This window comes from Podarcis raffonei, chromosome 12, assembly GCF_027172205.1.
Source record: "Podarcis raffonei isolate rPodRaf1 chromosome 12, rPodRaf1.pri, whole genome shotgun sequence".
NCBI classification, from domain to species: Eukaryota; Metazoa; Chordata; class Lepidosauria; order Squamata; family Lacertidae; genus Podarcis; species Podarcis raffonei.
Window position 1 is genome coordinate 19,919,606 of NC_070613.1, and position 25,592 is coordinate 19,945,197.

The 25,592-nt window shown below is 44.4% G+C and overlaps 1 protein-coding gene across 1 annotated transcript; it reads right to left on the bottom strand.

Moving 5' to 3' along the window:
• Positions 1-1,423: 1,423 nt before the first annotated feature.
• On the bottom strand, positions 1,424-15,968 carry MTPAP (mitochondrial poly(A) polymerase). The gene is made up of 9 exons (XM_053409937.1): positions 15,760-15,968; positions 13,992-14,164; positions 12,758-12,991; positions 10,814-11,038; positions 6,758-6,969; positions 4,655-4,881; positions 3,678-3,770; positions 3,513-3,586; positions 1,424-2,363 (listed from the first exon to the last, which is right to left on the bottom strand). The coding sequence occupies exons 1-9, from the start codon at positions 15,929-15,931 to the stop codon at positions 2,025-2,027; spliced, it is 1,749 nt and encodes a 582-aa protein (XP_053265912.1). The 5' UTR covers positions 15,932-15,968; the 3' UTR covers positions 1,424-2,024.
• Between the last annotated feature and the right edge of the window lie 9,624 nt (positions 15,969-25,592).

Below are 25,592 nucleotides of genomic sequence, written 5' to 3' on the forward strand. Positions count from 1 at the left end.
TATTATTTTTCTCCCGAACTCAAGGTTGTCCAATGAAACAGACTGGCAGCGGGAAAGGCTGCAGCTCAGGTGACAGAGCGTCTGCTTTGCCTGCTGAAGGTCCCAGGTTTAACCCCCAGGTATCTCCAGGTAGGGCTGGGAGAGAAACCTACCTGAAACTGCTGCCAGTCAGTGTAGACAATCCTGAGCTGGCTGGAACCATGGTCTGGCTCAATGTAAGGCAGGTAGGTCTCTATGCTCCTAGATTCAGGGGACGCCAAAGAAATCACAGCTCCACCCAGAATGGAAGGTTACTTGCCCACAGGCTTGTAGATGGCTTTAAAATGGAATTGGACCCCATACTCCATAAATTTGCGCTGCTGCTGCTTGGAAGCAGGGGGAGACTGCAGCCTTTGTGCCCTCCTGTGAGATACCCAGAAGAATTTGGCTGTCCACTGTCAGAAACAGGATGCTGGTCTCCAGCCAGCCAGGCTCCTCTCCTACTCAGTGACAACCTCATTCCTCCCCCTTGATTTCAGGCGCTTCAGAAGCCATCCACATGCATGGGGGGGGGGGAGACCACCATATGGCACTTTGATAGCAATGCAAAGATTTGGAAAGCAAGCAGGATAACTAACACAAACTAAGAGGATGGAGGCAGTAGGCTAAACATTTCACTCTTGATTCATTTTTATCATGTGCCTTTTAGTTTCACACTGCAGCCTTAGAAGCCTGTTAAATCGTCAAAGGAAAAATTGGCCTTTTTTAAAATAGAAAAAAGGGGTAATATTATTTCATATGAATGGTTCCCCATTATTCATTAGAGGAGCTGCCTACCAGAGTCTGGAAGGCCAGTCACCATCCATTTATTTCAGGCTGACAAGAATGCCATTCCAGCAGGAAGAAGAGCAGTCAAAGTGACAGGTCTCCAAAGTGAAAGGAGTGATTTTGAGAGGGAGAAAGTCAGAAATAAGGACAACGCTGAAACAGAGGGGAGATGGAGTGAGTTGTTAAGCACAGCAGCCACCTACAAAAATATTAAGCAACACCCCCCCAGCAAAAAAAAAGGAAGAGGTTTGTGCGCGTAATCACACATGTATGCAAAAGGCACAGCACAAATGAATTCAGGGATGCGTACTTGGATCTGTGCCATCCTGCAACATGGAGCTCAATGGGAAAGCTGTTCAATTTGCAGGAGCTGTGTGTGCTGTGCTTTGGGCTCCTGCACATGTAATGAGTCCTTAGATCACACCAACAAAAAAGAACTGCAAATTCACAGGAAGGTCCGTGACAGCTCGATTCAGAGCTTTCAATGCAGGTTAATACAAGTTCCAGGCAGTATCAACAACACAGGCTGCAGTCCTCCTGGATTTCAACTTCCCAAACCTTTCAAGTATTAAAATTAAATGAAGATTTCAAATACAGAGACAACATGACAGTAAGGTAATGGTAATATTGTGTTTAAAAACTTAAAGCGCTGTTTTTTGTTTTGGATGCACAAAGGCAGCTTCTACAAAGGCATCATCTGCAGTATTTGTTCTCATATTGAAGCTCACAAACACTTTTCAAGCACTGAAGACTTCCACAACAGCAGTACCACTCTGCCTTGCTCACTTTATTTCACCTTGCATCGTTTATGGGTGTGGTTACAAAAACGTGTATAGGTACTTTGGCTACAATGGTTTGCTGTGCATTAGTGTGCTTGGCAGGTGCAAGCTGTTCCCAGAAGGAAGAGGTTTGCTGTACATTTCCCCCCTCTCTTATTTAACCAATAATATTTCCAAGGCCCAGATTCTCAGATCCTTTGTTCGTGCCTTTCCGATCGCTACTGAGTATAAACTTAATTCATAAAAAATTGGATATTTCTCAACCAAAAGAGCAGCACAAACAGTCAAGTAGAGCAAGAGGAGATTCAGCATATCAACCTCCCCAGTTGCAGAAGACCTGAAGGCTGCGCTGCTACAACCACCTTTTCATTCCATGCAGAAACCAGGATGCTCAAGAGATACGGAGCCATTCAATCATCGTTGATGCTGCAGAAACTACTATGCCCGAGTACTAAAAGGCCTCTTCCCATTCTCAGCATTAAGCTTCAAGGATTCCAACAAGCCCTTGATCCGTTCGCTGGCTGGTCCCCTCTTCCTTCTCGTACCCTTGCTGGCATTATTTCCTGCTGATGTTAGGAGAAGGGCTGCCAGTCCCCAGCGCTGGTTGCTGCTGGACGGACCCTTCCCCGTCTGCTGCAAAAGCCAGGCGCTCTCTCTGGCCAAACTGACAAATCTTTCAAGCTGCGTTGCATTTACGTTCTTGCTGATATTAAGGTTTTGTTCAAAGGGGTTCTGTATGTGAAGAGCAGACGCTTCTGGCTTGTTTTGCTCTTTCCCCTGTATATTTGGGGGGAAAAGGGGGCAGTGGTGAAACAAAAATCATTTAACATGTGCACCGTGTATTACTGACTGCCCCGAGGCAAGTGTAAATAAGCAGAAACCCATGCAAAGTCCAAAACTGCTACCACCACCACCCATTTACTGGGTCTTTCAAAAGAAAAGCAGGTGTTTCTATGCAAAGGTATGCAGAAGGGAGATCGGGATCTACTGGTGGATTTCTGGTAAGTTGCAGTAGATGAGCAAGAGTTTCCAACTCCCAGAAATGTAATGGCTTTTCTTGCTTATAGCAGACTGCTGAAATGAAGTAAGCTAACCAGAAATGGATTCGTGTGTGAAAGGTCTGAGTGCTCAGTTCAGTTCTAGTCCTGAGGGTGGGTGGGGGGAGATACCTAGGCATAGAATATACTCAGAGGCACCCTGTTCTACAATATTAGCAGAATATCTTTTCTGCCAAGCTCTGGCTTGCAGATCTAGCAAAAGACACCAACAATCCTGACTTTGCCTACCCCTGTAGTACAGAACACAGGCAATATGCTGTGTCCTTAGAGAAGCATTTCGATGGGCAAGCCAGGACTGTGGTGGCAGAGACAATGAACTGGGTTCAGAGGGAAAGTTCAAGAGCGGAAAGGCAGCAATTTCCACATACTCAAACACAGCAAAATTCATATTTGCATATTTCTTTCACTCACAATAACTGACAAGAGGAGAAAAGATTCAAGTTTTTGCCTCCATCTGTGAATAAGCCCAAGGAGTCTGTGCACCAGCAAAAAACCCAAAAAACGAGGGGTGGCCTTAGATGCTTTGTCCTAAGGCTATAGCCAGCAAGGCCCATTTAGATCCAACATAGCAGGGAACTAGCAAGGTATTAAAATGTTCTCCCAATATGGCCGCTCAAAAAATGTCACAAGCCACCCACATCCATTCAGCAAACAGCTGAATACATACATAATACATTTGGAGATTTCTGAATTGAATGCCAACCCATCCTGGCTGCACAATACAGTCATAGCAACACAGCAAAGCAGGAACAATTACTAATATGAATTTTGCTCCCCCTACCCCGTCTCCAATATTAAGACATTTTGATACATTAACGTAAAGACTGGCAATAAACCCTGCAAGGGTGTGAAAGTTAAATACTTTTACCTTCCTGATATTTAGTGAATACTTGTTAAAATGAAAATTTCCAAAGTATTCAAAGAAGTCACTCAGTAGTACATCTGGAAAAAAAAGGGGGGAAACACAGTAAGGAAAAAAGAGACCCAAGTTCAGATCTGACTGGTGAAAAGATTTACAAGGGGGCTTTCTTACCTAGGGTTTCTGTGTTTTCTGTGGGCATAATTTTGTTCAAGTCACTAACGAAGGTACAGTCGTGACCTTCAATCACGTGCTTATCTTCTGCATCTGAAACAAAAAAGAAACACTTTTGAACTATCACATATGGGCACTATAGAATTTGATAAGGGATGAAGTTAATCGCATAGAAATTAGTGTGTGACAAATTATAAAAACAACCGTTCAAGCACTTCAGCATTAAAACAATTCAGGCACAGACAAAAGACAATGATTATTTATATCTCTTACTCATCCTTCACCGGAAGGTCCCAGGATGGGATACAGCATATAAAAAAGTTAATACAACTGAAACAGCAACAAATACACACACCACCCCTTGAATGCCTGAATGAGTAAGCAGGGTCCTCATTGTTCCTAACAGTGGCCTCTCCTTTTGGAAAGGCAGAGGTAGAAAGTGGTGCAAAATCCAAGCAACTGCTCCAATTTGCAATGCTTAACAGTTAAAAACTTTTACCCTCCTTCCATTGCTTTATCAACTAAAAAACAAATTGCAACCACTGTGATGTTCTGGGAGGGGTTAGACTCTCCCTGAAGGAACAGGTGCATAGTCTGGAAGCAGTCCCTCGATTTAAATCTGTAACTGGACTGCCAAGCAGCTTCTGCGGCTACGAGTGCTTATGCCTAGCTCTGGACATTCATGGACTGGGATAACCCGGCCTCAGTCATTCATGCCAATGACCTCCCCTTTTGGACTACTGCAATGTGCTTCATCTGGGGCTGCCCCTGAAGACTGTCTGGAAACTGCAGCTAGTGCTGGGAACTGTGAAACTTAGCTGTGAGGATATCTGGTTTTGCATGTTGTTTTGTTTTTAAAGTGCATTGTCTTTTCTGCTTTGTTGTATCTACTCTGGGTCCCTTCCGGAGGAAGAGCAGGAGAAATATCTTATAATTATTATTCCACCTGCACATGTTTGTCAAATCCTCCCTCTTACCAGCTAGCTCCTTCAGCTGATCCAAAGTTGGAATGATGGGGGGCTTTCTTCTTTGCAGAAAAAACAAGACCATCATCGTGAGCGAGAAATTAGTAATCCAGGGGCCAGGAATGCTGCTGGTTATGGCTTGGACCCGTGCCCAGCACCGCACACTGAACACCAGAGCTCTCACACGCGGGTCGAGGCTGCCGTAGATATATAGGAGCTCAGAGCTTTTTAGGGCAATTCTGTTGGAAAAGGAATGGAAGAGGGTCAAAGGGACAATATAGAATGTCAACAACTTATAAGTGCAACACATGAGGGTGTGAGGAAAGCCCCTGCCAACAGGAAAACTGGGAGCATGCATCCTTTTTAAAGAAATGGCAACAGACTGTTTCTCAGGAGACAAAGGATCTACAACTGTAAGGCTTGCATAAACCTTTGCTGGTTTATTGCTGAAGAGTCAAATCAACACAGAATCACAATTCTCAATGTATGATGTTCTCTGAGGTGCAAATTTTAGAAAGGTAGAGGGCATTGTGCTTATTAGTATCTCTGTTCCGCAACCCAGAAGTGGACCCATTAAGAGATACTAGGTTGTATCCAATGCTAGACATACTCAGAGAAATTAATGTTCATGGCTAATGCAGGGTTATTAATTTCAACTTTGAGTAGAACTTAATTAGATTTCACCCACTATTTCTCCTCATAAGAATAGGGCTGTCACTCAGAAGGGTAAAGAGGGAAGCAACTAAGGCCATCTGAAACGGTATCAGGAGGCTTCAGGGAGGACTGGCAGACAGGGTCAGACATGAGTGGTAACACAGAGGCACTGCGATCCTTCTTTGCAGAGGGCAAAACAATAGCTTTTGTCTGGCACAGAGAACTCAACATGGCAAAGTTCACAAATGCTAATCTGGTCAATAAAACATCAACACAGGTGTCTCCTGTGGTTTATTATAAAAGCAACTGTAAAGTATTCATATGATTGGTATTTCCCCTATACACAGAATTAAGAAAGGAAAGGAAAAACGCTCAAAGGGAAAAAAAAGAAACTGTGCCAGAAATGTTATTAATAAGAAGCCTGCTCCCCCTACTGGTCATCAAGTGAAAAAACAAAGTTTTCTTTAATACAGTGGTACCTCAGGTTTACATACGCTTCAGGTTACATATGCTTCAGGTTACAGACTCCGCTAACCCAGAAATAGTGCTTCAGGTTAAGAACTTTGCTTCAGGATGAGAACAGAAATCGGGCTCCGGTGGCGCGGCAGCAGCAGAAGGCCCCATTAGCTAAAGTGGTGCTTCAGGTTAAGAACAGTTTCAGGTTAAGTACGGACCTCCGGAACGAATTAAGTACTTAACCAGAGGTACCACTGTATCTCAACACTAATGCCCATCTGCATATTTTTATCCAGTGGTTCTCAAGTGGTTTCCCTCAGCAGACCACTTGAAAACTGCTGCTAGTCTTGGTGGACCACTTAACAGACCTTCCCCACACCCTTTAGTGCTGTCATCATTGTCAAAACCGGCACCTAATTATGAACACCACAGGCCCTGTTGACAAGGGCCCCTTTACCTGTAATTTGCAGGGAGAAATTTGCAGGCTGCACCAATGCCACATGGACAGAGGCCCTAGGCCAGGGCTTTGCTGGCCTGTCTGATAATCCAGCTTTGCTTGGTCAAAACAATCTCAGTCTCCATTGTTGGAGTGGGGTGAGGAATAAAGTGGGGGCAGGAGAGAGATTATATTGATGCTAGCAGATCCCAATCTGCATTTTGCCTGCTCCCGCTTTAGAATGCTGATATACATTGCCACTCTACAGCCACTTATGCACCCATATCTAAACCCAATACGGTGTGGTATACTGTATAGTGTATGGGTGGGGAACCTGCAGTCTTCCAGCTGTTGATAAACTACAACTTCCATGATCCCTGACCATTAGCTGCACTGGCTGGGGTTGATGGGAGTTAAGAGCCCACCAGCTGGAGATTACCTGGTTCCCTTTCTCTGGTGCAATGGATGCAGTACCAGGCTGGAAAGACATTACTAAGCTTACAGGGTATTTCTGGCTACCCTTGCCCTGAGTTTCCTGGACGGTAGGATGTACATTTGAAAATGCTTACCTATTATTAGCTGTCAAGTCACACTGAAATCCTGAAGGCTGATGAGAAAATCGTACCAACGGACAGCGAGCATTAAGTATTTTTTGGACACCAACACACCCAGGGCCAAAGTTATCAATAAATTCACCAATCACATAAAGGGTCCTCTGTGTTGCTATTCGTTCAGAAGGTACTCTCTTCATTAGATAATCTATGTTGAAGGGACCTGTTTTCTAACACAAAAGAGACAGAATAAGTCAAATGTTCAAAACAAAGGCAAGCCCCGACACAGCGTCCTCTTCAGAAATTTCTGTAAGATGATAAGCACTTGAAAATTAGGATTGTCACCTGCATCTTCTACTGACTTGCCTCTCTTTAGTCTTTGCTTCCCACCCCTGAATGAGCAAAATATTATTGTTACACAGCTGGAACTCAAATATGTGGTTTATTTATTCAACATAATTTTTATACTGCTTGATTGTAAAAAAACAACAACTTCAAACTGCTTTACAAAAAAGGAATAAACAATACAGTCACACCTTGGTTCTCGAATGCCTTGCGACTCGAACGTTTTGGCTCACGAATGCCGCAAACCCAGAAGTGAGTGTTCCAGTTTGCGAACATTTTTGGGAAGCCAAATATCCAATGACGCTTCAATGGCTTCTGATTGAGTGCAGCCGATCGAAAGCCGTGCCTTGGTTTTCGAACGTTTTCGGAAGTCAAACGGACTTCCGGAATGGATTCCATTTGAGAACCAAGATATGACTGTAAAATTATTAGTAAAAACAATTAAAACATTAAAAAACTTTAAACCAGCAATAATCTAAAAACACACTGGCATTCTAGATATCTTGGTAGGCCTGTCTAAACAACATGTTTTTAGCAAAGACGGGACACGGGTGGCGCTGTGGGTTAAACCACAGAGCCTAGGACTTGCTCATCAGAAGGTCGGCGGTTCGAATCCCCGTGACAGGGTGAGCTCCCGTTGCTCGGTCCCTGCTCCTGCCCACCTAGCAGTTTGAAAGCACATCAAAGTGCAAATAGATAAAAAGGTACCGCTCCGGCGGGAAGGTAAACGGCGTTTCCGTGCACTCTTGTTTCCATCACGGTGTTCCATTGCACCAGAAGCAGTTTAGTCATGCTGGCCACATGACCAGAAAGCTGTTTGTGGACAAACGCCGGCTCCCTCAGTTTGCCAGAAGCGGCTTAGTCATGCTGGCCACATGACCCAGAAGCTGTACGTCGGCTCCCTCGGCCAATAAAGCGAGATGAGCGCTGCAACCCCAGAGTCGGTCACGACTGGACCTAATGGTCCTTTACCTTACAGTGAAGGTGCCTGGCTGATATTAATAGGCAGTGAGTTCCGAAGTATAGGAGCCACCACACTAAAAGATCCGAGTCCTTACAAATGTGGAATGGGTATTACATGGCATCTGTAACAGTGCCAGTTCTGCCAATCAAAGCTGAGTGGGCATATCTTGCAGGCAAATTGTCCCCAAGTTGTTCAGGGCTTTGTATACTAATAGTAACACCTGAAACTTGGCTTGGTAGCAAACTGGCGACCAATGCATATCTCGGAGCACTGGTGTTATATGGAGCAGGGAAGAGCAGTTATATCCCTAAAATTAAATGTCCAGGATCCAAAGAGCCCCACTTCTACCTGGTTTCCACTAACTTGTCCTGGCTTGCCCTAGATGCTGCTTCAGCTTGGGAGGGAGAGGGGCATATGGAGGCTGCAGCAGGAGAAAGGACAGACAGAGACATGCCGCATGCAACCCTTGGAGCCCAGCCAGTCTGAATCGTGTCCAGCTCTAATGGACCCTTCAGAGGAATAGATTTAACTTTTTTTATATAAAAGCAATGCTGTTAAAGAAATGCTCTGATATTAGAAACACATGCACCATCCATATCCATGACAAGAAAAGCTGCCTCAAGGCAAAGACTGAAACTGAGCCAGTTCTCTCAGTAGAGAGAAAAACCAACCTGGAGAAAGTCAGGGCTTTCCCACATGTGACGGGGAAATGGTTTTTAAGCACACAGCCTCTGTTTACATGAGCAAAACAAGGCAGCGTTGGCCAATACGCTCTGGCAAAATTACGCAAAAGGAGGAAGTGGTATATCTGGGACTCCTTTGTGCTGATGGGCAGCATTTTATTATACTGTCATGAGAAAAATGGAACCGTGAACCGCATTACTACAGTTTGCATATGCTGCTGTTTGAGATAAGATTGGCTAATTGCATAGAGGAAATGTACACGGCTTTGCAGCTGCCTGGAACAAACCTGCTTAGTTTGCTTATCCCCATGTGGACACTGTGTTTAACCCTTCCTGTACTTGTGCATTTATTGTCCAGGAGCATGTTAACGTGGCCACCGGCTGCAATGCAGCACATGGAACAGGAACCCAAGTCCCATTTTCATTGCAGAAAGCAAAGATGCATGAGAGCAGACTGTTTTGTGGGTGACGCTGATAAAAGCACTAAATGCTGTCAAAAGTTTAGGGCAGGGTGGGGAAGCTGTAGCCCTTCACATGTTGCTGGACTCCCTGAATCCATCATCCCTGACCTTTGACCCCGTTGGTTGGTAGTGGTGTTAAATTCTCGAGAAAAATCTTTTGGAGAATATTCTCGATTAACAAGAATATTAGAGAATTTTCATTTAAAATAGGGAAATACTCATTTTAATGAATTGAAAATGATATAAATAGTTAATATACATGTTTATTCATGGGTAAACTTGTTCAGATGGCAACCAAAAACTGTACAGATACTTTTATTCAATGGGGCAATGCAGGGGGTTCACATTCTTTGATATTTTGCACGAAACTTGAAATTGAAAATTCAACGGGAATGACTCACGTTAATCACTAAGCCTGCCACTAACCACATATTTACCATTAACATTGAATTCTAATTATGCTGTGTATGTATGAAATGTAGCTTTTAAAGTAAAAGGAATAATTAAAATCTCAGGTTCACTTATTATTTACCAGGTTTTTAAAATGTGGGTTGTAAAACTGGTTCTTACATTAGAATTTACAGTTTGTGAAGAATATTCTCCGGAGAATTTTCTATCAGAGAATATTCTGCGCAAAATATTCTCACCCCACATCACTACTGGTTGGTGATAATGAGCACTGGGCTCCATAAACATCCAGAGAGCCACTGGTTTCCCACCCTTGACTTTAGGGTCTGGAATGCAGTGCCTTCTTTACCACTTGCAGCATAAGCAGGACTCTTCCATTTGTCCACAATGACTGGACAAGGTACTGGTGATGCTCTAAAGGCTGCTGGGAGGTCCATGCACTTGGAGATGGTGGTAATTAGTCTTTATAGTACCATCTATGTACACAGCACTCTTGAATATGAGTAATTTGTAGGATCCCCAAATTTTAGTGTCAGGGAATTCCAGGAAGTAGGGTTTAGCAGGGAGAGGAAGTACACACACACACACACACACACACACACACACACGGTAACCAGACAATGCAATGATGTTGTTTCGTACTTGAAGAAAAAACCATTTAGTTACAGGCTGTAAATCTGAGTTGAAGCTGTAACATTAATTCACACATCAACTGCAATGCAATTCTTCTGATGGCTGAATTGAAGATTATGCCACTAGATGCTCTCCAAGGAGCTATGTATAAATTATAAGCTCATGTTTGAAAAGGATTAGGCCTACAAATATTTGATCCTCTGATAATTTGATTGGAGTCTGGCAAATGAAGCCATAACGGACACACGCAAGGGTAGGCTTTTTCCAGCTTAGAACTAACCTGTTGCTCAGTTGTATGAATAAACTAGTAAGTATATATACTCAAAGACTGGGAGACGTGGATGCACAAAAAGCAGCTTAAGATGAATGCACGGCATTCAGGAAGCTCAGTAACAGCTGTGCAAAATGACAAAAACAAACCAAAAAAGCTGCAGATGTAGCCAACTTTGATTTGCATCATGGCAATTAAAACTAATTTTATAATTAAAATTAATAAAAATGGTCATGGTTGCAAAACAGTCATTCCACATTCTAATCAAACGACAAACCAATGGAGGATGCTGTTAGAGAAAGACCTTACCCTTTGGGTAGCATTTTTTCGGATCGCATCCAGATCCAAAAACATGTCTAAGTCACATCCCAGTTTACCAAAGGTGTTCACAGAAGAGCCAAAGGGCTTCACAATGCAGTCTGGAAAATAAGCACTTGCAATGTCTTGAATTAAAGAGCAGGTAAAAAACCGGAGCTTAGTGTTTTCTTCTGTTAGCTGATACTTCTCTACGAGCATGTACAACTGGTCGCTCACCTGCAACGACAAAAAAAGGGTGAGAGGGAACTCAATCTCAGGTTATGTGAGGCACTTGGGTGACCTTTGAGAGTTGAGAAACAGCTGCATTGTCTGCAAGGTACAACTTTACAACATAAAGCAAGCAGAGGGTAAACTCAGCATTCTTTCTTTCCAAATCCATCCATAAAGATTATTTAAATACAAGTCCTTTAAACATCATTTCTCTCTGCACTGAACATAATAGATACTGGTTCAATGGAAGATGAACAGATTCAGAAAAGACACAAGTAACTTCTATATACAGCAATTCTTACATACTTGGCTTAAAACATCCCCTTTTGGTAGTCCTACTGGCTTAATTGTTCCTGCTATTTGGTGCTTGCTAAATTACTGTGCACTATTGAAGATTAAAAGGGATGGAATTTGTAAGCCACCACAACCCACTGACATTTTCATCCTAATATTAATCATCAGAATGTCTCAAGTTCTAACATCTACTGTTATCCGAGTGTACCAAGTGATACATTTAGCAAATATGTAAAGTCACCCTGTTCACATGTCATTAAATAATTATAATTGGTGGTTTACTGTGAATGTGCTAACTGTTCCTGCTTTGTTCCTCTCAACTAGTGAGTGGGAGCAACAAGTCATGATCCTTGGGCTTAGCATTACATCCAAACCAGGGGTCGTGGTTTGTTTCACTTCTAACAAACCATGTTTGGAAAGCTAAACTATTGGGGAGGAGTGAAGCAGAAGCAATCTGCTTGGTCACAGTAAGTCAGTAACTATGGCTTACTACAAAGTGCAAACACAGCCACTGTAACAGACATAAGTTAACGCTATATAGCTTTGCACCCAGAATAAATGCACAACATCGACTTTGAAGACAATGGATGAACTTTGTCACTAAATGTACTGAGAACATACATGAGTGCAAGTTATTGGGTTCTGGAGGCATGGAAGTTCATCAGAATTCTATCAGGAATTTGCAACTTGATGATCTGTAATGGCGCACAAGGTTCTATTCAAACAACAAAATTACCCAATGCTACAAGGCTTCTCCTGCAATGTTTAACCACAAAGAATGTTGGGTGGGTCCTAGGATATTTATGTGAGCCAATGGTGAGGCTCAGTTAACTGATTGTGTTCTCTAAAAATCTCTGTACTGTGCTGGTGATTTCATGCCAGGCAACTTGATGCAAAGAGAGTTCACTAATGATTCCTATTCCTGGAATCAAGATTTCTGAAAAAGTTAAGTTTCTTTACATGAAAATTCATTTTGATATTATACGATTCATTATTGCTGCCTCTCTCAGAAGCATGAATGGAAGCACTGTTTATAAATTTAGTTTTTCATGATCCAGATTAATTAGTAGCTACTACCAACATGAACTATCTAATCCTTCATAGAAGTTCTTTATTTTGCTTTCAGCTTCTTAGTATTGAAAATGCAAGAGCTACTTCATTATCAGTAAGCATGACCATTCTCGTTCCTATTTAAAAGATCTGGAGAAAAATCACAAATTGATATTTATTCCATTGGTAACAGTTCTATTGTATTAACAAGTATTGCACCGATTTTTCCAAAAATATTAACGGAACTATTTACTACATGCATTAAAAACCATTCACCTTATTTCTGATCAGCGTTTCTGATTCAGCTTTTCAGTTACATATTCAACACAATAATAAAAGCTGCTTTATTTCTTATAAGAGAAATTGCAAACATGAACTTACACTGTCAGCATTACATAGGTTCGTCAGCAGCTCTCCAACTTGAATAGTTGCCTGTTTGTGACGGTAAACTGGAGTCTGATTGGAAGCTTGGCTTGGTGGGTTTTTCAATGTTATTGTAAAAATTCTGGATTTAAATGGAACAGGACACTCATCCACCAACTGTACAGAACCAGTAGCATCCTGCAGTGAAGCTATACTGTCGGTCTCAGAAAATTCTACTACTGCATACATCCCCTGAAGTAATAGAAAAGAAGAAATAGTAACATTTATGTAGTGTGATACATAACAGATTTTATCTGTAAACATAGGCTGGGCATTAGAATGATTTTTCATTTTTTTTAACATGTTAAGACTACAGTGGTAGCTTGGTTCTCAAACTTAATTTGTTCTGGAAGTCCATTTGTCAGGGAACTGCCATCGGAGAAGCAGGAGGTGAAAGGGCTCACAGAGGCTGAGAGAGACTATTCAGCTGAGGAGGGAACCAGCAGGGGGAGAGGAGGAGGAGTTCCAAGGGAAAGTGAGTCGGAGGGAGGGCTCAGAGACACTTCCAGCGAAAATAGTGGGGAGGTTTCAGGACCTCCCATAGGGACACCTACTCCTCGCCGGAAACTGTCACGCCGAGAGTCCAGAAGACGCGTTTCCGTTAAGGAACTTTTATGCTGGAAGAAGTTCCGTAAACGCCCACTGTCCGATTCTACGAGCGACTGATGGAGCCATGCTTAAGGAGCTCCGTCACAGACAGAGGTTTGTGGACTTAGCCAAACTCTGAGGGACTAGGACTTTACGCACAAGCAGCTCATCATCCCATCACACCATTTGACTCCCGAAACATTCGAAAACCAAGGTGTGGCTTCCGATTGGCTGAAGGAGCTTCCTGCACTCAAGCGAAGCCGCGTCAGATGTTCGGCTTCTGAAAAATGTTCAAAAACCAGAACACATTACTTCTAGGTTTTTGGCGTTCGGGAGCCGATGTGTTCGTCAACTACCATAAGCCATTTGAGAACCAAGGTTCCACTGTAAAGCTAAATGTTCCTCCTATGTATATGAAACTAAATGTATTTTGTAAGTTGCCTTGGGAGACCTTTGTGTGCAAGTATTTTAAAATCTGCCAAACACTAATTTCCATGCTATCCACTTCTGTAAAGGATACAGATGAGTTATCGCAAGTCCATCTGCTCTTGGGTCTTTCTATTTGAATCACACAAATTCAGTTGCTAATGCTGAAAATACTTACGTAACTTTCATAGAAGAAGTGATTCTTAATGTTTCCATGAGATGACAAGTATTTGAGTAGTTTTTTCTCATTGATTTTGGATGGGCAGTTAATTAACACGGTTCTTTGTGCCTGCTCTCGTCTTTCTGCTAAGATCTTACTGAATGTCTTCTTTCTGGTGCTAATTTCAGTATCTGGATGGAAAGGGAGGGGGAAACAGATTATATGAGCAGAGTTTTACAGCCTGATAGTAGTACATGTACTTCATTTTTAAAAGCAAAAAGGTACGTACTACACGACAACCTCCCCCCAAAAAAACCCTACATAAAAGTTTGTGTGCATTTTTGTTTTGCTACATAAAAGTTTGTGTGTGTGAAAGCACACTATGCTCAACTGAAAACAGCCCCAGGCACCAGGTATAAGAACATAAGAGGAATCCTGCTAGATCAGACCAAAGGCCCGCACCCTGCTTTCCATAGTGGTGAACCAGATGCCTATAGGGAGACATGACTGCAGTAACATTAGTATTCACAGGTGTTTGTGTAATTTGGGAATATGCGCAAAATTGCGCCAATAGCTCGGTCTGTTTCTCAAGGTGCCCTTCCTCAACACCTGAAATCTATTCATGGTTAGGATGCCAGCTGTGGTGGGCATCTTGAAACAGCTCAAGGCCATAGGCCTTTAGCATGACTCATCCATACCCACTTTCTCCAAAGAATCTGTGCAGGCACACTGACAGGTCTAACGCCATGGCTGCATTCAGCAGCAATGTGGGTGGTGGTGGTGAATTGCTATTTGTGGTGGTGGTGGATCTCTCTTCAAACTTGAATCTTTCTGTGTATTTGAATTCCTTCACTTTAACCTCTAAGACCAAGTTCCTGTAAGCAGTACAGTTTATGATGCATTAATACAACTTATGAAGCATGTGTATAGTGTATCTGAATTGTCTTCAGTCAATAAAACACTTTATACTGAACCGTGTGGGCAATGTGTTTTCTTCACTGTCAATTCTAGAAAGGCCTACGACAGGAAAAGACGAAGACTGTGAAGCTTTGCTGGACTACTCTGCTGGTGCTGCACAACTCGGCTGGCCACACCAGTATAGGTTCAACTGAAGCGGACCCGAAAAGGGCAACTCCATCCCTACCAGGGAAGAACAGGCAAGGGAAGATCTACATCAGGAACAAGGCAGTGGTGGTGGCGGGACAGAGAAAGCTTGACATTGGGATCTGCTGCCCCAGTTGGATCCTACCGCCTGAGGCAGTTGCCTCATGGGTGGGTCGGCCCTGTATGGATGCAATATTAAAACACTATCAACAGGTGCCCTGGAGGCAATACAGTGGTACCTCGGGTTACATACGCTTCCGGTTACAGACTCTGCTAACCCAGAAATAGTGCTTCAGGTTAAGAACTTTGCTTCAGGATTAGAACAGAAATCGGGCTCCGGCGGTGCGGCAGCAGCAGGAGGCCCCATTAGCTAAAGTGGTGCTTAAGGTTAAGAACAGTTTCAGGTTAAGAACGGACCTCCGCAACGAATTAGGTACTTAACCCGAGGTACCACTGTACTGCTTTCAAGATTATAGCCACTGGTAGCTTTATCACTCGTCCCTTTTCAAAGCCATCTTAAGTCGGCTGCCACCAGCGCATCCCTTCGCCTCGCTGCTCATCCCCTCGAGGGTCCCTCAGCCTCTCCCCTCAAGTTGCTAAGCAGCAGGCAGACATCAAGAGAGAGGGAGGGACGCGAGGCCGGGCGGGAAGGGGCCTCCCGAGAAATCGAAACCACTTTTACCTGCCGCCGCTTCCTCGCTGCCGGGGCCCTGCGGCTCGCTCTGCGTAGCTGCCGCAGCTTCCGTCGAGCTGAACCGGTTCCCGGCGACCCTCAGCCTGGCCTCGGCGCGACGGAGGGAGCACAGACCCCGGCACTGGAGCCAAAGAGGCACTCGCCCCATGGGGGCCGCCATTCCTGAAAGAAGCGCGGGGAGGGCCCGCACTGCGCACGCGCGCGCACGACGCAGGCGGCACCTGACGGGGCGACGCGAGGGTCAATATGCCTCGGCTTGCGTCCGCGCTGCGAACGTTCTTTTCCCTACGACGGGAGCGCGGAGAGGGCAAATCTCCGGGGTTCGCGAGAAGAAGCGATAGATTCTCGGATAGAGTGCTTCTGAATGGGGAGGCTCCGTTTTTACCTGTCGTGGCGAATGGCCCATCGGGAATCCTGTCGATAAATTTGTTTGGCTGTCCTAACAGTGCTAAGACCCGAACTGAATGCTGGTCTCAGCCACCATCAGGGCTCCAACGCCATAATTTTTAGTAATCCTGGCTTTATTTAAGGATGGGTCACCAAAGTTGCTGCTGATAGAGCGCTTGAACTGTGCTACAGTGAACCCAATCTATTTAGGATTATGGTAAGTCCTGTTAAACTAAGCAGAATTTACGTCCAAGTAAACATCAGGACAGAGCTTAAATCTTTGCATATGAATAATAAAAAAGGCACCTGGAAATATCAGCAATAGCAACGTATCCTCAATTCTGAGCCCACTTAGCACCATTTGTAGTGACACGTGCAGCCAAACTGAGAAATGAGACTGAATTTTGTAGGAATGGACTTAATAAAGTAACAATATGATAAAAACAAAAGCAATGTGATAAAAATAAAAAAACACTATAACACGCTGCCTGATAATGATGTATCACCGGAATGTCCAACAGGTTGATCGTGATCTACTGGTAGATCCCCGCGAGGTTTTGGTAGATCGCGGTCGATCCCTGGCTCTCTTTCCTTAGCGTTGTTAAAACTGACTCCTAACCCCCCCTCACCCCGCCCTCCATTGTTGTCTTATCTCTGGAAGGGAAAGATGGAGCTTTCTCTGTGTTGCTGTTTTCCCCTATAGCGATCTTTTTGTGAGTGACTTTACCCCTTTGTCCCTTGCCTTTAAGCCCTCCCAAACCGGAAGTCCCCCCAAAGCTTTTCCTTTAACCCCCGCCCCATGGGGCTTTTGTCCTCCCTAAAAAAAGCTCAAGAACTTTGAGCTAAACTCCTAAAAAACGGGGATAAATCACTGCCAGTTTTTAATTCTGAAAGTAGATCGCAGTCTCTTGAGAGTTTGCCACCCCTGATGTATCAGACCCCTGGTCCTTTTGGCATCAGCACATTTCAGACGGGGCCTTCCCCAGCTTTGCTTAGATCTGCCTGGAATTGCATTTGAGGACCCTTGCCTGCAGGGGATGTGTTCCACTACCAAGCTGCAGTCCTGTCCCCATCCTTAGTAGGTCATTGACAAGGTGTGTTTCTATATTGTTCAACTTCAAAGAGCAACTGGACTCCACAGAAGACAACAGTTGCAGGGAACAGGGGTGCCTTTCCAGACTCCTACACTTTGATGGCATGCTGCACCTGCTTAAATTTCCCCTTCTGACTTTGGGCCAGTGTTAGATTTTTTTGCTGTCTGAGGTGAAGAGATGAAGCTGCTACCATTGCTATTCGTCCATTTATTTGTCCCTTAACTGTGGTCCCCTTATGGCTCATTCACCTGCCCCTGGTCAATTTCCTAGTCCTCAAGAATAAGGGGTAAAGTGTGTGCTCTTAAACAATATTATTGTTAATCCAACAAGATGAACACATTATTTGTGAAATATACAAATGAAAAGAATAAGACATGAAATCTTTGCAATAATTTTGCCCACAGTTGCATCAATAATATTTATGTCAATTACATTTTTATATTCGGCACTACGTGGAGAGAGAGAGAATGGGGACAGGACATCTTGTTAAATGAAAAGGTAACATATACACTTAGATATATTCATTATGAGGAACATATTTTTTCCAGCGGTATCAGCTGCTGGAAACCAAGAATGTTATTGCACTCAGGTCATGCTCTTGGCTTTCCACAGGCCAGGATGAGAATAGAGTGCTGTGCCAGATGAGCCATTGGCCGGATCCAGCAGGACTCTTCTTCTGTGCTTTTCTTCAGAGCAACTCGTGTATTGTGCACAGGTTTCCTCAAGCAGCCTCTGCCAATGCACTGCCCTAGAAATGTTTTGGACTATAACTTCCATCAGCCCCAGCTAGATTTGAGCCAAAGGACAGGTGAACTGGAGCAACATTTGTTCATCCCTAAATTGTGGCCCATATTCGTCACCTGTGGGAAAGCTTTAGACAGAATGGGCAGGACTGAGGAACCTGCATAGCTGCTTTTGGACTCCATCTCCCATCAGCCCCAGGCAGCATGGCCAAGAGTGACGGATGATGGAAGCTGGAGCACAGCAACATCCAGAGGGCCACAGGTCTCCCTTCCCTATCACTCTATTGCTTGGGAAATGACAGTCTGCCTCTACTTCCATCTATTCTCTAATTTCCCCAACTGAAATAAAACACTAGCTAGTGATTTGTGCCCAGTGCACAATTTGACTGAAGTAAATTAAGGTGTTGTAAGTGTGTATAAGCGATCATGTTAACCACTGCCTGTTTTCTCAGGCTTTTATTTTACCTCATCAAAGCGATGGTTATCCCAAAGATAACTGGATCTTGACTAGTCTCATGAATGATCCCTGAGGGATTTTGCTGTCCATCCCAAGCTTCCTTTGCCGCGCGTATTATCTGGATGCTTCCAGAAGGAGGAGTCTTCTGCGCATGGGTCCCATTGAGCAGGCAGGAGTCATCACAGCAGGACTGTCTGGGTGGCCAATTATGACGCCTGTGCACGTGAGCCTGGAGGACTGCTTTCAGTTTCCACACCCAGAAATCTAGGTGCCCACCCTTCCTGTTTTTCAGGGGACATTCCTTGTTCTTGAAGGCTGGCTGAAGGAATCATTAGAAGTGCTTTTGTGAAATAATCATGAAAGGCCTAAAGACTGCGGTAGACACTATTAACTTTATTACAGGGTTCCTAAACTGCTCTGCAGATCACCAGTGGCCCAGAGATGCTTTCTAAATCCCTTTTTTGTCCAGGAAAGCAGTCTCTCCTGGGCACTGAGGGTTCAATGCCTGCTGAGCAACTCTCATGCCTCAGTCACTTATAATTTGGTCCTCTTTGCGCTGGCAGCATTAAAGGTCAGGAAGAAGGAACTGGATAAAATTGCAGTAAACTGGAAGGGAGATTCAGATGTCTAAATAGAAATATGTTGTATGAAGTTGTAGAGGCACCCCATTTACAGTCTCGCTTAAAATATACAGTTCTGATGGCTTCTGCAGAGCCTTTATGTTTTTATATATGTATATATTTCCTTTTGATATGTGTCTGTATGGTTTTGTCATGGTCTTTGGCTAGTACAATAAAATACTAGTTTTGCCACCCTTTTTGCCAGTGGTTCCTGGTGTGCCTGTAAAAATACAACTAAAAATCATACTGCATATAGATTAGCCAATTGCAGTTGCTGCAACAGGCAGGGAAATCATTAAGTGGTCCACCAAGACCACTCTGCAATTTTCAAGTGGTCAATGGCAGGAGGGGCGAAGTTTTATCTGTCTTCTCAACATGCCATCTCAAATTCTCCCAATCAACAATACATGCAACATGTTAATTCATCCAGTTTGAAAACCATTTCCAGAGTTACCGTAAGGAAGTATAATACAACTCGAACGATGCGTTGTGCTCTTGTGGGCTCCCCTTAGGCACTTGTCTGGCCATTGTGGGAACAGAACCCCAGACTACATGGACCTTTGATCCAGCAGAGCTTTCATTATGTTCTGAAAGCACATCAGCTTAAACTATTTTGGCTCTTTCTTGTTGTCCCTGTTGTTCCCTGATGAAAACGCTGCACCACTTGTGGCCCCTTCTATCGAGTCAAGACAGAGAGGTTGCTAGATCAATTTTTATTTTTTTTTTGGCTGCTCAGCTAATTCTGACATGCTTCATCCACACCCATTTGCTGTCTTGGGTCATTTGCTGGCTGCAGTGTGTCTCAATGGAACCGTGAACCCCACCCATCTGAGATAACATGGTTGCAGCCTTGATGATTAAGGAACCCATGATCACACCAGTGGGGTTACTGATTCTCGGCTCATTTCAATATTTGATTCACCCCTTACATCTACTGTCAGGTGCTGTTGCAGTTGCTCGAGAGTAACCAGGCAGGACTCCTACCTGTGTTTTACAGGCTTTATTTTGGTGCAGACTATTTACAGTGAAGAGCCCCAAAGCTCATGTCTGGCTCAATCGCTAGCAGAATCCGGGAGTGGTCTTTTTTTGTACCTCCCCCAGCATAAAAGTTTTGTTACCCCCAATCGTCTCCCCCCCTCTCTGCGCCGCAGACTACTGCGCAGGATGGGTGATGGCAAGGGCGTGCTTCCCTCCTCTCCGGTTTGCTCAGGAGCGGCGTTTAGGCTCTCCCTAGCATCCTCTGGTCCTTGCACCTTTTCCCCACTGGAGGTGGGGCTTTCCTCCTCCCCGGAATAAGAACTGCTTCGCAAGATTTTCGGAGGCTCCATGTAACACAACTGCCGTTCTATTTCTTGCCTCTGTGCCGATGGCAGTTCCCTGACATCTACAAACCAGTTAGAGGTTGGGATGGGAGTTACAGAGAGTTTTGGCATTGCTTTGTCAAGATAAATCACATAATTTGAGGGCAGGGGGGTGGGTGGGATCTTTTTCAGACGGGGGCCACATTGCCTCCTGGGCAACATGCCAGTGTTGGGCAGAGCCAGAGTCAAAAGTGGCCTGAGCAGAAATAAATAAATTTCACATTTGTTCAGAAGGCTAGTTTTTCACACACTCACACTTTATCTTCCATTCAGGCAAGCAAGAGGCATTGTAAGACCAAAGACACAGTCCGCCCAGGCAGAACCATTTGAGAAATGCCATAAATGTAATATTTCTCTAAAACATATATCCTACATTACATTCCTTGTTCTCATTCCTTTGCTTATATTTCAAGTCCTGCCTGGAGTTTCTGTTTGACTGTAATATTTTCTCAGATAATCTGTAAAGGGTCTCCATTCTTCTACAAGTGTTTCTTCTTTGGGGTCTCTTATTTTTGCTGTCAGTTTCGCCATCTCCGCCATAGCCCATAGCCTGCAGTGTGGCCAGGGGAGAGGAGAGAGGGCCAAGGGCCAGATACAGAGACCAGGCGTCCCCGAGGCCTGAGGTTCCCCACCCCTGTTGTAAACAGGCCATGAATAGTCAAATGCTGCACAGCTTGTGTGCTCCCAAACCTTCCAGTGAAACACAAAGGCACGATATATTCCACTTATTTATTTATTCCTTGTATTTGTAGTCTGCTTTTCTTTCTGATCTATCCCAGGGTGTTAAGGAAGTGCAATGAAATGCAATTACACAACTCATATTCTACCAACGATTCCACCCACCACCACTTGTAACAGTTTGCAGGGTTACCCCAGAGCCGTTCCTTTTGCAGGATTTGCCTTCAGCTCAGAGCTTGTCTTTATGATGGGTAATTCCACCACACCCACAGAGTCCAGCCGCTGGTGTTTAGGTAAGCAATCAAGTGACAGATGCGTCACCTGATTATCACACAGGAATTAAAACCAATGTCTCCCACACTTTTAACTGTATACAGTGTGTGTGTCTAATGCTGAAGCATCGGTCTTTTAGGTAATACCGTATTTTTCTGTCTATAAGACAACCCCATGTATAAGACGTTCCCTATTTTGGGGGACTCAGATTTAAGAAAATGGGGGAGGTGTATCTGTGTTTAAGACACCCCCTAATTTTTGACATTATTTTTTTGGGGGGGACCTAGTCTAATACACAGGAAAATATGGTACTTTACATGTATTGGCAAACCTGGAATAGCTCAGTCAGCAGAGCATGAGACTCTTAATCTCAGTTGTGGGTTCGAGCCCCACATTGGGCAAAAGATTCCTGTATTGCTGGGGACTAGAGGACCTTTGTGGTCCCTTTCCAACTCTACAATTCTGTGATTCTATGATGATGGAGTCCATCTCAAAATCCCACCGTGAAGTGAAAAAACCCGAGAGATTCCAGACAAAAGTCACAGATGCTCTAGAACAGAGAACCGCTAGTCTGATCTGGCCCGCCATGTGCCCTCTCCAGTGCCCTCCGCCAGCCCTGCAGCCCAAATTTTCTGGTGGCAATTAAGTACACAGAGCAAATTAAGTACGCAGAGCAAAAGAAACAGAGGTGGAGTTAATTTCATCCTCCTCGTGGTTTAAATCCTTCCATCTCACCGAGATGCAAATTGCCCCCTCCCTGCTCATCTGGTAGAGCATGAGCAGAGAGTGGGCAAAAGGCTTGTGTGTGTTGCGTGTGGATGTCCTATGCATGGCATGTGTATGTATGCAGAGCCGTCTTTCTTATTGGCCTTACTGGCGTGTTGGGCCAGTGTGCTGGCTTCTCAGGGGAGCCCCAGCGAGTGGGGGAGCTGCGTGGCTTTGCCGGCGGCCTCCCCTTTCCCTGCACGCCTGCCAGCTGTGCCCCATCAACCATATGGCTGGTGGGCGTGCGGCTTCCTTCCCAAGCCTCCACGGTAGGAGAGCAACTCTGGGAAATGGGGTTGGGGTGGGTGGAGGGATCTTTGAACCACGGAGCTGGATATGCTTAAAACGGCCCTGTATGTATGGAGGCTGTTGGCCACATCCACTGCCAGCTTGTGGACCCAGGAGGGCTGGTCAAGGGCGAGTGTAGCTCTCAGACCAATCAAGGGTCGCCATCCCTGTGTGGCAATGGTGCCAATGATACAGTGCTTGTATACAGTACTTCTAAAAGGGTGCCAAGTGGCTGCCAATTAGCTACAGCCACAAGGTTCGAGGTGCTGGTCCTGGCAAAGCCCTATACAACTTGGGACCAGGAGACCCCAAGGATTGTCCCATCCCCTAGATTGCCAACCCGTCACTGGGCTCTGCAGGAGGGCATGCTGCAGACATCTTCCTACCATGATGCCATGATCAGGCCTTTAGCGTAGTAGCACCTTCTCTTTGGAACTCTCCCTCCCATTGTATATTAGATAAGTTCCTTCTCTGCTGCCTCTTTAAGGAGCAACTAAAGACCTTCCACTTTTAACAAGCCTTCTTAAGTAATCTTTATCCTAGTTCAGGCATAGGCAAACTCGGCCCTCTAGATGTTTTGGGACTACAATTCCCATCATCCCTAGCTAACAGGACCAGTGGTCAAGGATGATGGGAATTGTAGTCCAAAACATCTGGAGGGCCGGAGTATATACGTGTGTGTGTGTGTGTGTGTGTGCATTTAAATTGTGCACATTCAGCTTTTTTTGGTGACAATTTGGTGACAAAATTAAAAAGGAGGTGGAAAGAGGGCAGGAGTCTGGGGGGAAAGGCTTTGGTAGGAGGGCAGGAGTCTGGGGGGAAAGGCTTTGGTAATCCCTCCCACCATTGCACCTGTTGTCTTTTAACTATACACAATTTTGGCTTTAAGTGCTATCCCTGGCTTAATGTTCACACCATTAAAAAAAAATCTGTCTATGTATATTTTAAAGAATGTTTTATTTTTGTAATTTTTAGAAGCAGTTTTCATATATGTAACTATACCATATATGTTTTTATTTAGCTGCAATTCACTTCGGGGTTTCCCCGCAGGAGTGATTCATAAATGAAAACTATTACTACCACTATGAATAATAATAATATTAGCTGCTACAACTTACCCATCTCCACCCTGCTCTGGAGATGAGCCAAGGGCCACATGGCCGGGTGCTAAGCTCCTTGATAGCTTGATCCCTCCTCCATGTGCTGTGTGATAAAGCTTTTCCATGGACCTCGCCTCTGGAGTCACGGCACATGCTTGGGCTATGGAATCTCATGTGGCACACCCTCAAAAATGCACCGTGGCAACTTGAGAAAGAGACGCCTCTTCATCCTGTGAGGTTGGCCCTGTTGGGAACCAAGGGTGTCATTAAAATTAATTGTGAGTTTCAGAATGCTAATAACCCCGGCAGGTTTTTTAAAATAGTGACACCTGAAGGTCCGGCTCGACATTAGGTGCTCAGAAGGACGTATTGCTCCTCAGCTCCACTTGTCTGTTCCTCGCCCTGTATTCCTCCCATTGCTCCACACCTGATATACTTCCTTTGCACGGATTTCTTGAGGGATTAGCAGGCTGAGAGAGGATCTCGGTGGAAGATGAATCACATGGACTCCATCTTCAAGAAGGTGAGCCCAGGAAAAGCAAGGCTGGAATGGATGAGAGATAAGAGAAACCCCTAACATGTTATCTGCCTGTTCACGTGTCTCTGGTGTGGATTAAAGGGGAAGACATAGAGAGACATGTATTTTTTTTAAATCTTTCCCCCTTTGAATAGAAAAGTTCCCTTCCACCCCAAGCTCTTAAAATCTTGACCTGAAAAGATGACTTCGGTGGAGCTTCTACGCAAAAATGATCTGTGGAGAGTTTTGCAAAATAATTTGTGGAAGGTGAACTTTAGCTGGTGTTGGACTGAGGCTAAAGAGACTTGGGTTCAAATCCAAGGAGCAATCTGGCACACACTTACTCGGGAGTAATTCCCATTGAACTCGGTGGGGCTTGCTTCTGAGCAAGACGCGTATAGGATTGCAATGTTAAGTCACAAAGCCCACTGGCGGTGCAATCCTAAGCATGTCTACTCAGAAGTAGGGCTCCAAGGATTTCATTGGGAGAGACTGTGGCCCAAACACTTTTAGACCGATCACAATCTGCCTCCCAGGGTTGTTCTGGACTTCTGGGTGAAAATGTGGGCAAAAAATGTTACATACGCTAGGCATCGTTGAAATTGGATGAGATATAAAATAAATAAAGAGTGAAGTGATAACTTTGGAGAAAGTGGGGCAGCATCTGATGAAATGAGAATGTGAATGTAAGGCTTAGGCCAGAGCTGTTCATCGAAACTGTATCTCAAATCTTCCCAAGAACAGTATGCTTGTACTAAGAGTGGTGCAGTCAATCCAGGACTTAATTTGGATGATCTTGCAGAATCTGGGTAGCACCAATGATTGTTTTCATGTTCATCTGAGGTTGGCTGGGGTGATTATGCTGTGGGTGAACCCTTTTATAGTCTCGTATCCTGACTTCATGTTTTTAACACTCGCTGGGGTGTGTGTTTTTTTATTACAAAATTTTTTTTCCTTCCAGTAGCACCTTAAAGACCAACTAAGTTAGTTCTTGGTATGAGCTTTCGTGTGCATGCACACGAAAGCTCATACCAAGAACTAACTTAGTTGGTCTTTAAGGTGCTACTGGAAGGAAAAAATTTTTTTGTTTTGACTATGGCAGACCAACACGGCTACCTTTCTGTAACTGTTTTTTTATTGTTCTGTTATTGCTCTGGTTGTAAATCACTTTGGGACTTTTTGTAGTGAGAAGCTATATACAAATTTAATAAACTCAAACCTGCTTCAAAATGTGATAAGCCCTCCATGATGCATGGGGGAGGGGGGAGGGACCCTGATACTCGTTTTACTACATTTTGCCCCCAAGTCCTGCCTTGATGACGCACCTGCATACCCAGGGAAGCTGGGCCAGTAAAAGGCATGGCTTATCATTGATCTTCAGTGGGTGTGTTGTAACCTACAACTGAACTGTAGTCTACTCTAGAGGCAACATGCCAGCGATACCTTTTTAAGAGAAGGGGAAAGATGGCGATTAGGAGAAAGGGGGGGTGAAGAGAAAACTCAGCCATGAAGCTCATTGGGTGACGTCTGTCCAGTCA

Bases quoted from the DNA above. Each gene is read 5' to 3' on its own strand.
- MTPAP (XM_053409937.1), bottom strand. From the start codon at position 15,931: ATGGCGGCCCCCATGGGGCGAGTGCCTCTTTGGCTCCAGTGCCGGGGT. The intron at 6,970-10,813 runs GTAAGGTCTTTC...CTTTTGTGTTAG, and splicing joins GAAAAAATGCTACCCAAAGG to AAAACAGGTCCCTTCAACAT. The intron at 4,882-6,757 runs GTAAGCATTTTC...CTTTTCCAACAG, and splicing joins GACTTGACAGCTAATAATAG to AATTGCCCTAAAAAGCTCTG.